This window comes from Orcinus orca, chromosome 1 (genome assembly GCF_937001465.1).
Source record: "Orcinus orca chromosome 1, mOrcOrc1.1, whole genome shotgun sequence".
Lineage (NCBI taxonomy): Eukaryota > Metazoa > Chordata > Mammalia > Artiodactyla > Delphinidae > Orcinus > Orcinus orca.
In genome coordinates, this window is record NC_064559.1 from 210,558,810 (window position 1) to 210,576,303 (window position 17,494).

Here is a 17,494-nt window from a genome sequence, read left to right on the forward strand (position 1 = left end):
GTGCCATGTGGTATTTGGGAACATATTTATCCTAGAAAATGATTCGTTGTTTACGTGAAATTCAGTTTAAGTGCACTTTCTGCATTTTATCTGACAACCCTAGCTGAAGGGGACCTCCCCACACCCGAGCACCGGCGGAAATCCCGGGTGGGACAAAACGCCGCGTCTCCTTTAAGGCGCGGCGGCGCGCGGGGTGCCGGGTGGCGAACTACAAGCCCCACAATGCACGCGTCCGCCCGGAGCCCTGACTGGCTGCGGCGCTCGTCCTCCGTCACTTCCGGTCGCGGAGGGGCGGTTGCGGCGGGCTGGGTTTCGCGGTCGTGGGGTCCAGCGGCCGCCATGAACTTCTCCGAGGTGTTCAAGCTCTCCAGCCTGCTCTGCAAGTTCTCCCCGGACGGCAAGTATCTGGTGAGCGGCCGCGGGGCCTGGGCCGAGGGTGGGCCCTCAGCGGGGAGGCGCCTGTCCTCACCGGGAGGCGGGGATCCAGGGAGCGGAGAGCGGGGCGGCCGCTGGGCCTGGATGGAGGGAGCTCGAGGGTCTGCAGGTGTGGGCCCCGGGCAGGTGCTGCAGACAGGTGACCCTGGGAAGGGGACCTGGGAAGATGCTGCAGCCTGGGAACCCAGGAAGCCGCCTGATGCCTGCACCTGGGTTTCCATCTGTTAAAGGCAGGTAAAAGCAATGCTGCTTTCACAGATTTGAGGACACAGGAGATATCGGATCGTTGTTGTTAGTTTGTCACAAAAGGCACGTATATAGTCTACCAGTTGGCTGTAAACAGGTGCAGTGGTGCAGCTGCTTGTTGTCGCCTTTCCCAGCCCTCTTCACCCGTTTCTACTACATGCCAGATGAATAATTTAGATAACAGCATTCTATGCGCAGATAAAGAGAGTTGTCCGCACTCCTGAGATTTGAGCTGCTGATTCCATGGGTGGCAGAATGCTTCTGACATCACTGAGCTGTCTTGTACATGAAAGTTAAGTTTTGAAATATACCAGCGTGACCCGTGTATATCCTCAGAATCTTAGGGTGAGGGCATGTGGTGGGTGAGGGATCATTGGCATTGGAAAGACATGAAGAAGAAAAATTATGCTTTATAGAAAGTGTACTCAGTTTCACTAATTAGTAACTGATGCTTCCTGATTCTTTTTTCAGTTCGAGTTTTGTTAACATTCCTTTCATCCTTATCTAGTTCTTTGAGGATGGATGTACACGTTTGCCTTCTTTGTGGAGGATTTATTCTAAATCATATAATATGGCATTCAGCTCCAAAATACAAAATGTCTTTAGCTTAAGTGGCACCCCAAAAAACCTTGGTATATTCAAAATAATCCCGCATACGTTAGGGGTTCCCCCCCCTTTGGTCATTTATGAAAATTCTAGTGAATTATAAAGAGAGATTATATTTCCTCATTTAATTTTGGCACTTTTTTGGGTTTTACACCAAAATAATCAGATCTTTCTGATTTAAATATCGTGAGCGCTAGACAGTAATGTTACTGGAACCATGTTCTTCAAAGCTCTATCCTAGGTGCTGGAAAAAGTAGGGCCATGTTGCCATTTTTAATATCTTGCAACAGATTTGATAAGGTTTTTCCAAGTGTTGCTACAAACATTCCATTTTGTAAGGAGTTTATTGTAACTGATCACAGCTTTCAAAGGTACAATATGAAAAGATAGGCATGGGACACATAGTATTTCTAATCTGCAATCCCTCCCCTACTCTCCTTTTCCCATGCAAAACTCATGTGGCTTTTTTTTTTTTTTTTTGGTCTGTGTTGGGTCTTCGTTGCTGCGTGCGGGCTTTTCTCTAGTTGCAGCGAGCGGGGGCTACTCTTCGTTGCAGTGCACGGGCTCTAGGCGTGCAGGCTTCAGTAGTTGTGGCACACGGGCTTCAGTAGTTGCGGTCTCTAGAGCGCAGGCTCAGTATTTGTGGCGCAGGCTCAGTATTTGTGGTGCAGGCTCAGTATTTGTGGCGCGCGGGCTTAGTTGCTCTGTGGCACGTGGGATCTTCCCAGACCAGGGCTCGAACCCGTGTCCCCTGCATTGGCAGGCGGATTCTTAACCACTGTGCCACCAGGCAAGTCCCTCTTGTGGCTTTTTTTTAATGGGAGTTTATAAAACAAAAATCCAATAATGCAGTTGGACCTTGATAAATACAAAAATGAAACAATTAACATTGAAAAGTCAGTTCTTGATGTTTGAACTGTGAGGTACTGTCCTATTAGCAGGTGCGTTAACTCAATCATAGAAATTATTTGCTTGGATTGGGATATTATTAACAAATCTAGACATAAAGTAACTGTATCTTTAAGAAACCTGTATTAACACTTAAACTTTTCAGAGTCAGGATTAGGAATAAGTTAATGTGGGTGTGTAAGAACCCCCAGCCCTTCCTCCTATGAGTCCCACACGACTGCCACACTCAACACTTCTGACACATCTGGTCACCAACCGTGTGGGGTTTTTTCCCCACACCAAGCAGTTGTCCACCACGCCAGCTGGGTGTCCTACAGTTTGACTCAATTCCGACACTGTCTACCTGGAGAGAGCGCCAGGTCCAACAGGTTAAGGGCTCAGTCCCACAAGACTGCTGCTTCCCCCTTCAGACGCCAATTGTGGGTCCAGGTTGTCACCTGTGCGTCTGACCAACTGGCTATAGGTCAGAGGTTCCATGATGTCCTCTTTGGGTTCCATTGATTTGCTAGAGTGACTCACAGCACTCAGAGAAACATGTTTACCAGTTTATTAAAGGATATGGTGAAGGACACGCATGAGCAGCCAGATGAAGAGGTACACAGGGTGAGGCCCGGGGGGCCCTGAGTGCAGGAGCGTCTGTCCCTGTGAATCTGGGGTGCGTCACCCTCCGTGTCTGGTTGTGCTCACCCCCCTGGAAGCTCCGAACCCCGTATTATTGGGATTTTACGGGGCCTTCATCGCATGGGCCTGAGCCATCATTAACTCCATTTTTAGTCCTTTTCGCCGAAGAGAAAGGGGGGGTGGGGCTGAAATTTCCAAGCTTCTAATCTTGGCTTGGTCTTCCGGGTGACAGCCCCATCCAGGAGCCCACCCAGAGTTGCCGCTCTAGAACAAAAGACGCTCCTGTCACCCAGGAAATTGCACAGGTTTCATTCAGGAGCCCTGTGTCAGGACCTGAGGGCAGAGACCAACATGTCTCTTCTGTTCTCTCATCACAGGTCAATGAGCATTTATGAAGCGTCCTTACACCTGCAGAATTTCAAACCTGTATGTTGCCTTTCTGTTGCTTAGGCTCCAAGTCAGACATTGAACAGAAGGGAACTGCGCCTCTGGGGTCGTTCTCCCCCGCAGCCCTGCACCTCCCTGCTCACGCCTTACAGCTTGTCTGCAGGTGATGGAAGCAGAGAGGATTGGGTTGTTCACAGATGGGCCTCTCCGCAGTGCCGTTTCCTGCTTCAGGGTTAGTCACACAGTGAAGAAAGTAGAACCTGACTCCAGTAGAGAGTTTGCAAATAATACTTTCTCTGGGGATTCAACAGTTTGGGCACCTGGTTTGTACATTTCAGTTTTATCTTCCATTAACTCCTCTTTGTTGAGAACAGGCTGTCCACATGATGAGCACGAGGCCATCTAGGCAGGAAGCGTGTGTGCAGGGAGAGAAGGAGGCAGCCCCTGGCTGGAGGGCCGCGCCGAGAGCACCCTCCTGCAGAGCCCACACCGCCCGCCTCTCTCCTCCCTCTCCAGGCTTCCTGCGTCCAGTACCGGTTAGTGGTCCGGGATGCCAACACCCTCCAGATCTGCCAGCTGTACACGTGCGTGGACCAGATCCAGCACATCGAGTGGTCGGCCGACTCGCTCTTCATCCTGTGTGCCCTCTACAAGCGGGGGCTGGTGCAGGTTTGCGGCCCGAGGCTCGGACGCCCCCTGTCCCGGAGCGTAGCCCCCGCGAAGGGCCTCGTCCTGTACCCTGCCGGTCTGGAAGAAGAGGCAGCACAGCTCAAAGGCCGTTAATAGTTCGCTGATAGTTTAAGATAAGAAGACACTTAAGTGTCCTTGATCTGTAACCAAGTTAACTCAGTAACAGGCAGTGTTCAGAGGGCAGCCCAGCAACTCGCTCGTCCTGTGTGGGAGCGCTGAGATGTGTCTTGTTGTAGACCCCACACCTAACTAAGTGAGGTCTCAGGGACAGCAGAGGGGTGCCCCCTTCGGAGCACGACAACACGCTGTCACCGAGTAGCGCGCCTTACCTCTGCGGTGCAACCCGGGCCCAGCCCTTCGTGCTGGAAGGTTCCGAGAGCTCGCCCGTGTTCGCCGCCACGCAGCTCGTGGCCGGTTGGCTTCAAGCCTGCGTAGCGCACTGACTCGTCTCTCTCTTGTGACTGTAGGTGTGGTCTTTGGAGCAGCCAGAGTGGCACTGCAAAATAGACGAGGGTTCGGCAGGGCTGGTGGCTTCCTGCTGGAGCCCCGATGGGCGCCACATCCTCAACACGACGGAATTCCACGTGAGTGGGGTGCCCCGAAGGCCCCCTCCTCCTGAATTGCTTGGGAGCGTTAGAGTGGGTGGTTTGGGGGGAAGGGTATACGTCGTAAGTGGTCAGAGCATTATAAGCCCATGAGTGTTGTTATATAATCTTTTTGCCCAGTTTTAATGAAAAGAAAAGATTTTTTTAAAAGAACAGCTTAAATTATATTTTTAAGGATTTAAACAGGTTCTTTGATTCAACAATTGTAAATGAACTTCAGGATGAACAAATTTACATCTTTCCCTCAAGTCATCTGATCTGTGTGTTTCTAACCTCTTCATTCATTTCCTCTTCAAGCCTTGGACTTACTTGGGACATGGGGCCCCGGGCAGGAGCTCTGAGCGCGAAGAACATTTGAAGTCTGACAGTAAATCAGAGATAGCTCGGGTGGTGTGAGCTCATCTCGTCAGCGTGTCACATTAGGGGATCAGGGAAGGCTGGGGTGGTGTGAGCTCATCTCGTCAGCGTGTCACATTGGGGATCAGGGAAGGCTGGGGTGGTGTGAACACATCTCGTCAGCGTGTCACATTAGGGGATCAGGGAAGGCTGGGGTGGTGTGAGCTCATCTCGTCAGCGTGTCACATTGGGGATCAGGGAAGGCTGGGGTGGTGTGAACACATCTCGTCAGCGTGTCACATTAGGGGATCAGGGAAGGCTGGGGTGGTGTGAGCTCATCTCGTCAGCGTGTCACATTGGGGATCAGGGAAGGCTGGGGTGGTGTGAACACATCTCGTCAGCGTGTCACATTAGGGGATCAGGGAAGGCTGGGGTGGTGTGAACACATCTCGTCAGCGTGTCACATTAGGGGATCAGGGAAGGCTGGGGTGGTGTGAACACATCTCGTCATTATATTGAGTTTGATGTCTGCCAGTTTAGGCCATTGGGGAGGGAGACAGCAAGTGAAGGGGGCCTGGTTTCTCCATGTTACACACGTTGACATTTTACAGGGCTGTTGGAGAGAACTTGAGCTGTTCATATAGCCTCATCTAAAAGGCTTCATGCTTATGATTCTTCGGGCCCAAATCCAGCCCCCAGACAGGCACCTGTCAGTGTGAAAGAGAAACCGTGCTCTTTGGACAAGGTTCGCTGACAGGCAGCCTGCGCGCTGCCGTGAGGCCTGAGAACAGGGCGCTCAGGACTGCAGGGTGTCTGTGGGCCCCACCTCAGCCCGCGGGGCTCCTCGCTCTGCATTTTGCATTAAGCACATCCTTACTTACCGCAAGGTCTTATCTGTGTGTGCGCGTGTGTGTGCAGACACCATACACTATGGTGTGCATTTGTCTAAAGTTTGCTTAAATGGATTCATACTCTGTGTTCTGTTGTGGTTCTTTCTTCCCCCTCGATATCGTTTTTGAGATTCATCCACGTCGAGGGTTTGACTGCTTCTTTCAGTGCTTGTAGGGAAAGTCATGCCACGGTTTATGCAGCCGCCCTGCTGGTGCTGGGCATTGGAGCTGTTGCGGTCCATGCTGCAGGGAATGGACTGTGGGCGTCTGCTCCAGCCCGTATCCAGGCGTTCTCTCTCGGACGTTTGGGGAGGGGAGGTCGCCTGGTTGTAGGAGATGTGGTTTGATCAGGATGTTAAATGGATGCCAGTCCAGTAGAACTGCAGTGGTACTGCACTGTGGTTTGCATTTTCATTTCTCTAAGTATTGGTGACGTCGAGTTTCCATATCTTATTTTATACACACCCACGCACACACTTAATTTAAATATGTATTTCAGGTTCACGTGGAGTTTATAGTGGTCGTGTCAGGAGTGTATCCATTTTTATCTGTTCCCAACAGGATTTGTTAAGAAGTCCGTCTTTACCACCTGTCTCGAGAACTGAATTTCTTTACACCGACGCGATCGGTCCCGATTTTCCATTCTGTGCCGTCGTCGGCCCGTCTCCCTCCTGTGTTACAGGATGTTAACGTGTAACAGGGCCGTGCCCTCCTCGCTGCCTCTGCTCTGCCAGGTTTCCTCGTGTGTTTTTGAGGCTCTGTTACTAGAGCTGTTCCAGGTTTCATGGTGAACTGAGCCTTTTATTATTATAAACGGTTCTTCGCGTCTCATAGTTTCTTCTGTTCTGCAGTGTGTTTTGTCAGATGATGGCGCCAAACGCCATCCTTCCGGGGTTGGGGCTTTCAGGGTATATCTTTTTCATCCTTTGACTTTCAGCCTTTCCGTATCCTTAAATTTTAGTATGTATGTTGTAAATAGCCTGTAGTTGTCTTAAAAAAATAAACCCCGACCGGAGAACTTTTTCTTCTATCTCAGTAAAGCCAATTGGAGCTACTTATGAACAGCAACATTCACCCACTTTAAGCGTGTGGACCGTGAGCTGGGACACGTAGCTGCCGCCCCGGTGAGCATGGAGTGTGCCTACACCACCCAGTGGGCACCTCCCGCCCTCCAGGCATCCTGCTGCCCACCTCTAGCCTGCTTCCTGTCGCTCTTGGTTTACGGTTCAGATTCCACGTGAGAGGGGCCACGTGGCTTGCAGAGTTTTGTGTTTGGCTTCCATCACTCGGCCTCGTGCTCTTCTTGAAATCCGTCCGCGTCTGTGGGCATCAGCTCCGGTTTCTCGGAGCTGAGTGGTGTCCCCGTGTGGATTCCCCACCCTGTGTGTGTATCACCCACTGGCCGATGGAGCTGTCGTGAATATCCTCACAGGGCTGTCTGCGGACGCGGGTTTTTCTTTCTCTCGGGTAAAAACCTGGAGTGGGGGGTGCCGGGAGGTATATGTTTACAGCTTAAGAAACCACGGACTCTTTTCCGCAGTAGCTGTGCCGTTTAGCCTTCCCCCCAACAGTGCAGGAGTTTGTTCCATAGTCTCACCAACGCTGCTCGTCACAGCCCCTTCTGTTAGGCAGCCTGATGTGTGCTGGTGTCTCACGGTGGGTTTTCTTGGTGACTTCCATGTGACTGATGATGCCAAGCGTCTTTTGCGTGCCCGTCGTCCTATAACTCTCGTCTGCTCATGTCGCGCGCCGTCTCTTCATTAGGCCGTTTGCCCTTTGCTGAGCGGTCAGGCCCTGGCCACAAGCCCCTCCCAGAGGCATGCTTAGCAGATGCCCTCTCCCGGCCTCTGGCTTGCTTTTTTCATTTTGTCAACAGCCTCTTTTAAAGGGCGGCCTTTCATTCTGACGGGGTCTAATGGGTGGGTCTTTCCTTTGATCATTTGTGCACGTTGTGTCTAAAGAAATCCCTGCCCAGCCCAAGGCCACACAGCTTCTTCTGTTTTCTCTTAGCTTCTATGATGTCAGCTGCTAAGTGCAGAGGTGGGATTCGTCTTGAATTTCTGTCCTTTCCCCACTTTGCACCTTTGTCAGAAATCAGTTGCCTGTAGGTATGCGGGGCTGTTTCTGGACTCTGTGTTGCTACATTGAACTCTGAGTCTGTCTTTGTGCCAATACCACACGCTCCGGATCACTAAAGCTTAATAGTAGGTCTGGAAACCCAAATCAGTGTGTCTTCCAGTTTTGTCCTTTTTCAAAGTCGTTTTGGCCATTCTGGGTCTTTAGTATCTCCGTATCCATTTTGGAATAAATTAGTCCATTTCTAAAAAAAAAAGAAATTGTGCCAGAATTTTAAAGTTGAGATTGCGTTGAATCTGTAGAGCAGTTTGGGGATAACTGCCATCTTAACAGTACTGAGTCTTTGGATCCATGAACATAGGATACTTTTCGTTTTCTTAAGTCTTTAAATTTTTTTTCTAAGCGGTATTTTCATTGGATAGATCTTGTACATACTTTACAGAATTTATTCCAAAGTTTTCCATTTTGTTGTATCAGCTCTTGACTCTGCTTCAGTCCAGGGGAAGGGCCAAGGGTGTTCACGCAGGTGTACGTGTGTAAACTGGGAGGAACTGGACCTCTGAATGCATTCCCACTTCTAACAAGAGAGGGAAGCCACGCACATCCATACTGATAAAGAACTCGGTGGGCTGCTGTCAGTTTGCTGTGTTCCTTTTTTTTTTTTTTTTGTGGTACGCGGGCCTCTCACTGTCGTGGCCTCTGCTGTTGCGGAGCACAGGCTCCGGACGCGCAGGCTCAGCGGCCATGGCTCACGGGCCCAGCCGCTCTGCGGCATGTGGGATCTTCCCGGACCGGGGCACGAACCCGCGTCCCCTGCATCGGCAGGCGGACTCTCAACCACTGCGCCACCAGGGAAACCCTGCTGTGTTTCTTGAGTTAATTTTCCAAACAGTCTCTGAGTTGGAAAACGTCATTTTAAGTATTTTTGTTTAAGTACTGGAATTTTCCAGGCCACCGGCAGCAGTGATCAAGTAATAACAATGTACTTATTTTTTACGTCAAGACAGCTAGAAAGTGTTGTGGGAAAGGAGATGAGCTAAGGAACTCTTTCTCAAAAGTGACTGTTCTCTGGCGAGATTAGCGTTTCAGTTCACCCTTAAATGTGGCAACGCCTGAAAGCACAGCCCAGCCCAGAGGGGGGTCCTGCTGAAGGGCCGACACCTTGGAAGGACCCTTGGTGGTGACGGTGATGCCGTGGGACCAGACCTGAAATCCCAGGTCAAGGCCCCCTGGCCTCCGCTTTCCCGCCGCAGGGTGTGTGGGGGAGCACAGAAGCGGGCCTGGTCGGCGGCCCTCCGGGAGCCTGCCCCTCGGGCACCTCTGGCCTGTCCTCCTGCGCTCTCGCCTCCTGTGGTGCTGCCACCTCCTCGAGCTCACGGAGGGGAGGCGGGTGTTTATCTGCCTCTTTCTCACTGCATTGTTAAGGTTACACACAGTTGGGTTTCTTTTAACGGTTTTTGATGGGGGATGGCTTTTGACGGGGGATGGCGGGTAAAAATCAGGCTTAGGTGCTTTGTGTCTTTTCTGCCTTTAACAGAGAAGTGTGGATGGGGCAGGGGATGGGGGGGCTCCCAGTCAGGAGCGCCCTGGGCCTTCCCTCCTCTCCCTCGCTCACCTGGAGGACAGGTGTTCCAGGCCAGATGGCGCCGGCTGTGCGTGTCCAGGTGGATTTAACACCCAGACCTGCTGCGCTGGGAAGGGTGTGCCTTTCCACCCTCCCTGGGCTCCGAGAGCAGGTTTTACAGGGAACAAGCCTGTCGTCAGGGTGAGCCTCGCTCCTGGGCCGTGCCTCGTCTGCACGCCCTGGTACCTTTGCCTTAGATGGACAAGCGCTTTACCTTGAGTACAGCCCAGAAGTGCCGCCAGCCCTGCAGCTTGTCTGCATCCCTCGTGTCCCCAAATGCCACGTGAGCTTTTCACAGAGGCAGTTCAGGATATCAGATTCTTCCATCAGATTCTTTTCTTTCCTAAGAGACAATGTGGAGAAAATGCAGTTAATTCATTTTTTAAACCTCCTAAGCTAAAAAAGAAAAAGGGCCTAGCTTGCAGGAATCACACTGGTACAGAAACGCGGGGCCCTGCGTTTTACTTCATGTGAAGTCCCACAGTTTTTAAAGCTATGCTTATTTGATGAAAGCAGTTTTCCAGCCCGTGTTCCTTACCTCACAACCACGCCTGGTAAACACAGCTTCGTCCGTGTCCACTGGCCTGGGGGCTGCGGGAGCTGGAGGTGGCAGGGCACCCATTTACCTTCCCTGACGGCCGATGGGAATGGTGTGGACATGCTTTTCCGAAACAAACATTTGGAAACTCCGGTCAAGGGTGACTGTTCACGTTGAGGCTCCGAGGGGGTCTGGGGCGGCTCCAGCAGCCCTCCCCGTGCCTGGGCGCGGGGGCCTTCCCTGCTCACAGGGCCGGGGTGACAGTGCGGAGGCTCTGGGTCGTCCCCCTCCACCGACCCCGAGCGCAGCTCCCCGAGCCCAAGCGTCCATCCCTGGCGCACTCGCCGGTCCCTCACTGACATGTCTGCTTCCTGCCGTTTGCAACAGCCCGGGCAGCTGTCGCTACCTGCGCGATGTGCCCACGGTGGGTCCCCCAGAAATCTTCCGCAGAGGCCTCCATGCGCCGAGTCGGGCCACTTCCCGTCCCTGCCAGCCTGGGGCAGCCCGGTGAGGCAGAGCTGCTCGCCCTTCATCTGCTTCAGAGGACTGAGGAGCGTCCCGCGTGGCTTCCCTCCTAGATATGTTTCTCTAAGCAGCGTGTTTAGGGTTATTATTATGTGAGAACTGTGACTACGGCATCCCCCCACCCTTATCCGCAGGGGATGCCTTCCAGGACCCCGTGGATACCTGAAACCCCTGCAGTGCTGGACCCTCTATATGCTGCTGTTTCCTGTACAGACGTGCCTGTGATACAACATAAATGAGGCCGAGAAGGAGGATGACAGTACTTTGAACTACAATGAACTTGCATTTAACTTTGTGTCACTCAGATAATATTGTCACAAAATGAAAACCAAGGACTAGGGGCGTTAAATTTCACAAACATGGGACTTCCCTGGCAGTCCAGTGGTGGTTAGGACTCTGCGCTCTCACTGCCGTGGCCTGGGTTCCATCCCTGGTCAGGGAACTAAGATCCCACAAGCCGCCTGGCGCAGCCAAAATAACATTTAAATGTAGCAATCGTAACATGTGAGTTTGACACACGTCTTCAGGCAGAAAACACCCCAGGACCGCTGACGCGGGGACTGCTGCGGGAATCTCTCGCTTGGGCGCTGACGATCTGGTGTAAGACTTGGAATGGTCTCTCCAAAGATGCTAAATATATGCTGTTTCCTTTCTCTTTTCCCTCCCTTTGCCCCTGGCAGCTGCGGATAACTGTCTGGTCCTTGTGCACAAAGTCCGTGTCCTACATCAAGTACCCTAAGGCTTGTCAGCAGGGTGAGTCGGCCAGAGGTACTCAGAAGCCATTCCTCTGTCGTAGTTTGGGGCTTGGGGACCTTTTTACCTTGGAAAATTTCAAACACAGGCAAGAGCTGCCTCGGCTGTGTGTCAGCTCATAGCCAGTGTTTTTCCTCTGTACCCGCCCCCCCGCCCCCAGACCTCCTAGTGAGTACTTCATCTGTGACCATTCCCACCTGTGTCTCTAGGGCTTCTCCGGTACGCGAAGTCAGTGACTAAGGAGGGTATATTGTCCTTTAGGACGTCAAAGAAGAAGGACTTACACGTAAACCCTTTACATCTGCTGCCTGACTGGGTGCTCAGGTCCCTCCAGTTCATGTCAGTCTCGCACCCCCACCTCACACACCGGATTCCGAACCGAATCCTCCATTGACTTAACTCTGTGAGGCCTGGAGTGGGGAAGTGGCGACCTGTCCCACCTGGACATCACCGAGGAGGGCCAGAGGCATGTGTCCTCTGTGCTGGCGGGGAGCCCGCCCCCGCGGGTTTAGCTGGGCCAGTCGGGTGCCCCACTGTCTTGAGTCCTGAAGTTACGTGGCGGTATTTCAGTTAAGAAACAGAAAGAAGCAGTACATAGTTTGAATGATTTTTCCATTTTTTTCTCTTGCCGTCAGCAGTTTGAACCTCACATGTGAATGGTGTGCAATTGTACACTTATTTTTTATTTTTATAGTTTGAATATCAGTGTCTCTCCAGATGACACACACCCTTCTTGGTGGAAATGACAGCTCTGTCATTTAGGTGTTCTTTTGACCCATGAGGTATGAAATGTGGCCACGGGCTCGGTTCGCTAATACGGACCGAGAAAGTACAGTCTGGTTGCAGCCAGATTCTTACCTTGAATTGACTTCTTCCAAATTTAAATTCAAAAGTAAAAATAGGAAATGTCATGACAAGCCTGCTCTGAACCAGCTGAGTTTCCTGCGGTTAATTTCCTAAGAACACAACACTCCGTAGGGCACCGCACTTCCCAGTAATGGATTGGGGCTCATCGGGGCTCAGGTCACTGTGTATTTCTCGCAGGTTCACTGCAGGTCAGAAGTCTGAGCAAGGGTGTGGAGACCCCGCCCTTTGTAGACACACACTCCTTGCTACAGACACCGGGCTCTGTGTGCCACGTCCCCCTCTTCAGACCTCTGCTTTCTCTTTCTCATTCTAACTTGAAAACCACTGCTGCAATCTGCTTCTCGATCCCGGGACATTTCACTCTTCTCGGCAGGAATAACCTTTACCAGGGACGGCCGCTACCTGGCGCTGGCTGAGAGACGGGACTGCAAAGACTACGTGAGCATCTTGGTCTGCAGCGACTGGCAGCTTCTGCGGGTGAGACTTGTCCCCACCTGGGAGCCGAGTGACCCTGGGGCGTGGGGGGAGGAGAGGGTGCATTGTCTGAGGTTCCAGGGCATCTTCCGTGGTATGGAGCAATGTGATTCCACATTCCCAAAGGCCGGTGCTGCCTGTAACCACGCGGCACGCACACCGGCAGGCGTTCGTAGGATGTGTTGAGATGACGCGTGCTTGCGGTGTGTTCACAGTTAACAGGCCACCAGGTTGGTGCCGCCTCCCTTCCTGTTGGTTCCGTGGGATTTGCATACGTGTGGCTGCATCAGGTGGAACAGTGAGCCGGAGTTTAACACTGAGCACGTTCCTGCGTGGGGCAGGAGGCCATGGACACAGACGCACAGGGCCGGGCAGGACCCCCGATGCCGCCAGACAGAGGCCTCCTCGACGGGGCAGGGATGTCCTGGGAGTGTCTTGCCTGGGCTGGTCTTAAAGGCACAAGACTCAGCCAGGCAAGAAGCAGGTACAGGCGCGGGGCGGACGGAGGCCTGAGCCACGTCGCAGCCCCGTGTGCCCGGCCTGGAACCTCCCCAGCGCTCAGGCCGGACGGCACAGCAGGAGGACACGGCTGTACACGTTTCTGTCCGTGTCTAGATGAGGATATTAAATACTGAATGTGTTAACACATCAGTTATAAAATAAACGTTCGTGTATCTGTTGAAAACATTTTCAATTTCATCTCTCCCCCGCCCGGCTCGGCAAGCACTTTGACACGGACACGCAGGACCTGGCCGGGATCGAGTGGGCCCCCAACGGCTGCGTGCTGGCCGCCTGGGACTCCTGCCTGGAGGTAGACAGCCCCCTCGGGACCCTTTCTGCTCTAAGCGCCGATGCCAGTATTTCTCTCACGGCCTCCGAACGCCGAGCGCATTAACTGCGTCTTTCAGACGTCGAGCCGAGGAGCTTGTTAGCGCCCGGTTCCCCCTCCCACCGTGTTACCGCTTGGCTCCCCTAGTTGTGGTCCCACGTCCCCGTTTCCCACCGCCGTCGGGGAGGGCAGTGTCCCCGCCCCGAGTCTCACTGCCTCCGCTCTGGGTTCAGTAACAATTTCAATGTCTCGGCAGTACAAGATCCTGCTCTACTCCCTGGACGGCCGGCTGCTGTCTGCGTTCTGTGCTTACGAGTGGTCCCTGGGCATCAAGTCCGTGGCCTGGAGCCCCAGCAGTCAGTTCCTGGCAGTCGGGAGCTACGACGGAAAGGTGGGAGGGCGTCCTCGGGGTGAAGCCCACGGCCAGTGCCCCAGCGGCTCTGACCACGTGGTTTCCACCCCCCCCCCCGCCCCCCGCCACAGGTGCGAATTCTTAACCACGTGACGTGGAAAATGATCACAGAATTCGGGCATCCCGCGACCATTAATAATCCCAAAATAGTAAGTCTGGAAGCACATTTCTGTTTGAACAGTATTTGGGGAAGGGGGTTGAAAACTGCTCTTTCATTTTCTGTTACTTATGGTGCTACCGGTCCTTACATCCCCATAACCTTCTGATACTGTAACATTTCAATCGTCAGACTTGCCCAGTGGCCTTTGTTTCTCCTGCCACATTCCCAGGGGGTCCAAAGTGGTGTCCTTCCCCTCCCCAGCCCCCAGCCCTGCGGCTCGCTCTGGGACCAGCTCCTGCTCTGCGCTGTGAACAGGGTCCCCTGCCTGCAGGCGCCAAGCGTCTGCACCCACCGTGCTCTGGGCCAGTTGGAGAAGAGCAGGCAGACCCTTGCCCCATGGAGTCTGGGCCAGGGCTGGGAGGGCTGGTGTCTTCCCCGGGTGGGTAGGAAGGCTGCCTGCCAAGGGGTCCTGGGGCAGACACGGGGAGGAGGTGACGCAGGGTTTGGGGAGGAGCAATTCTGGCAGTAGGAAAAGGCACAGGAGTGCAAAGGCCCTGAGGTGGGAACAAGCATCCATTGATTCAGCAGGCGCCGGTCTGGGTGCTCGGAGACCTTAGGGACCCGGAGAGACACCCCGCCTCGGGGGGGACAGCAGGGATGGGGACAGACACCCTAGTGAGTTGTCTGCTGGTGAGGGACCTAAGATGGGTGAGTGGTGAGGAGAGAAGCAGCCCTGACGCCGGCAGGGACTGGAGGACCTGCTGGAGCTGCAGGAACAGGACTGGAAGGCGGCCGGGTCGGGTGGCGCCGCCCCAGGCCTCACAGGGTTCGCCGGAGGTCCTTCCACCCCGCGGCCGGTGCGGTCTGAAGGTGTCGGGCCGCTCGTCCTTTCCGTCAGGCCTCCGGTGACGCACGCCGCCTCGCTCCTGGCCCGTCTGTCACCCGTCCCCACTGAAGTGCTGGCCCGGGGGTGAGACCTCGTGGAGAGTGCCCAGGAGGGCGCGGTGAGCGGGGCCGCGGCTGCACATCCTGCCCGGGCCGTCTGTCTTCCAGGTGGTGTACAAGGAGGCTGAGAAGAGCCCGCCACTGGTGCTGGGCCGCCTGGCCTTCCCTCCGCCCAGAGCAGCGGCTGGACCCCTGTCCTCCACGGAGAGCGAATGTGAGCAGCTGGGCCCGGGGTGGGGGCCTTTCTCTTCCTCCCCTTTCCTTTCCTTTTATTATGGAAAAAAGAGTTCTCTGGGTCCAGGTAGATTCCAGACGCTCCTTGTTGTTGTTTCGAATCCTCTCCTTTCCTGCGATGCCTGGTAGCCAGCGTGTCTCTTAGCTGTGAGCCAGCAGGCCGCCTGGCCACTGGCTCTGTTGACTCAATACAAGCCCTGGGAATCCTCGTTTGACGGCTGGTCCTCTGAGGGCGACTTTTTAATGAACACTGACTTCCTTGGGTGAGCAGGGCCCTCAAAGGGCTCAGGGAGACACCGCAGCTGTGTCGGGGACCTGGGACGTTACTCGTCTGTAAAATGGCGTAATTAGCGTGTCAGAGGAGCCACTGGGACGGCCACCAGGCCCTGCAGTGGTGCCTGGCCCGTCGCAGCTCCAGAAACACGGCCTCGCAGGGGAGGGCGCGAGGACAGGCCTTGTGCGCCGCGGCCAGGTTCCCACCGAGCCCTGTTTTCCGTAACACCCTGCCCTGTGCTTGCTTCTCGCCCCGCAGGGGGTTGTGGGCAGGACCGGAGGCCCTCGCCCCGCGGGGAGGCTCAGGGTGCTCTCTCTTTTGACGCCCAGACGAGGTTGCCTCGGTGCCGGTCTCCTTACAGACGCTGAAGCCTGCCGCCGACAGAGCCAACCCCAGGATCGGCATCGGGGCGCTGGCCTTCAGTCCCGACAACTGCTTCCTGGCGACGAGGAGTGGTCAGTGGCCCGTCCACGTGTGTGTGCTGTCCCCTCACCGCTCCCTCGGGGCCGGGCAGTCGAATGGCTTGAAAGGAGAGTCGGGGTGCGGGTCTCCCGCACGTGCTTCCTCCTGTCCTGCTGCAGAAGCGTCTCGGGTCACTGGGCCCATCGGAGCAGCAGCCGCCCAGTCGCTGCGCCTCCGGCCCTGGCCTCTGCTCCCTCTACGTCCCTCTTTGGGAAGGAGCAGGGCTCAGGCCGACAGGACTCCCGTGTGTGCCAGGCAGCCCCGGGGAGGGCCCCCCCCCCCACTGAGACCCCAGGCAGCATCCGTCCTCAGGCGTGAGCGGCACGGGGACTCAAGCGGGCCTGTTCACGTCTTCCTTCCTTAGACAGCGTCCCCACCGCCGTCTGGATCTGGGACATCCAGAAGCTGAGGCTGCTCGCGGTGCTGGAGCAGCTGTCCGCCGTGCGCTGCTTCCAGTGGGACCCGCGGCAGGCCCGGCTGGCCATCTGCACGGGGGGCGGCAAGGTGTACCTGTGGTCACCGGCGGGCTGCGTGTCGGTGCAGGTACCCGGGGAAGGTAAGCACAAGCGGTGACGCGAGCAAACGCGGCCTCGAGCAGAAGGTGAAAGCCCTTCTCAGGAGGCACCTTCCCATAAACCTCAGGGCCGCCGGTGTGCGCACTTGACTGGGGCCCGCGGCGTTTAGCGTCCCAGGCCAGGGGGAGCCTTCCCACCCGCTGAACTCTGGGGCTCCAGCTGGGTCACCCTGGAACACTGGTCTATCCTGCTCTAACCTCCTGGCTTCCTCCAGGTGACTTCCAGGTGCTCTCCGTGTGCTGGCACCTGAGCGGGGACTCCCTGGCCCTCCTCAGCAAGGACCACTTCTGCCTGTGCTTCCTGGAGACGGAGCAGGGGGTCGGCACAGCCTTCGGGCAGAGGGGTGACCACACGTAGGACCCGTGCACGATCAGGCCCACGTGGCTCGAGGTGGGAGACCTTGGCTTGTGTTGGCCGTGGGAAAGGAGCAGAGCTTCTTGGTGCTGCGTCTCCCACTGGGGTGGCCCGGAGGAAGCGTTGTGCTTCTGTTTTTCTATAGCAAGCCATTTTTGTTAATACGTATGGTATAAAACTAATTTTTGTTACTTAAAATAAATATTTGCTAATTCATAAAATGTCTCTTGCTTACTTTCTTCAAAGGTTTAGGTCACGGGAAAGTTTTCTAGGTCAGTTTTAAGTTTGGGGTTCACTGTCTTAGGGAAACTGTGCCCCAAGCGGCCAGTCCCCCTCACACAAGACCCGCTCTGCTCGGAGCCTCCATTCTGTCACTGAACGCTTTGGAGAGCGGCCTGTGGGTCCCATGGGGCCTGTTCTGGAGAGGAGGGAGCCCTGAGCACCCGGGGTGGGGCTGTACCTCCAAGGGAGGCTGGAGCTGCAGGCCCTGGGGCGGCTGGGTCAAGGTCGGCTCCCCGCAGGGACCGTCCGCTCTGGCTGTCCACCTGGAACAATCCGGGTGCTTCAGGAAGGCGGCCAGGGCTGAGAAGGCTGGTGGGGAATGAAGGTTTGTCACCCTAGGTAGCGGCTGGGCAGTGCACACCACTCCCTGGTGGCCATGAGGGGAGCGAGTGGCACAGAACCCTCACTGTGCACACAGCAAAGGGCTCAGAACCAGCGCACAGAA

At 54.9% G+C, this 17,494-nt stretch overlaps 1 protein-coding gene across 10 annotated transcripts; it reads left to right on the top strand.

The window, feature by feature from the left end:
- Window positions 1-253: 253 nt before the first annotated feature.
- On the top strand, window positions 254-16,988 carry WRAP73 (WD repeat containing, antisense to TP73). 10 transcript variants are annotated; one of them, XM_033432746.2, is made up of 13 exons: window positions 254-408; window positions 3,721-3,873; window positions 4,362-4,478; window positions 11,169-11,256; window positions 12,482-12,585; window positions 13,307-13,393; window positions 13,668-13,802; window positions 13,895-13,972; window positions 14,977-15,082; window positions 15,454-15,597; window positions 15,706-15,831; window positions 16,203-16,394; window positions 16,628-16,988. In XM_033432746.2, exons 1-13 carry the CDS (start codon window positions 340-342, stop codon window positions 16,768-16,770), a joined length of 1,542 nt encoding a protein of 513 aa, XP_033288637.2. In that variant the 5' UTR covers window positions 254-339; the 3' UTR covers window positions 16,771-16,988. The 10 variants fall into 10 exon arrangements, 9 of the variants coding, with proteins under 9 accessions (XP_033288637.2, XP_033288638.1, XP_033288643.2 ...); XM_033432747.2 differs by having other exon boundaries at window positions 11,169-11,241; XM_049706184.1 differs by lacking the exon at window positions 254-408 and adding an exon at window positions 1,033-3,436.
- Window positions 16,989-17,494: the final 506 nt, after the last annotated feature.

Bases quoted from the DNA above. Each gene is read 5' to 3' on its own strand.
- WRAP73 (XM_033432746.2), top strand. From the start codon at position 340: ATGAACTTCTCCGAGGTGTTCAAGCTCTCCAGCCTGCTCTGCAAGTTC. The intron at 11,257-12,481 runs GTACTCAGAAGC...TCTTCTCGGCAG, and splicing joins GCAGGGTGAGTCGGCCAGAG to GAATAACCTTTACCAGGGAC. The intron at 15,598-15,705 runs GTAACACCCTGC...TTTGACGCCCAG, and splicing joins CCCACCGAGCCCTGTTTTCC to ACGAGGTTGCCTCGGTGCCG.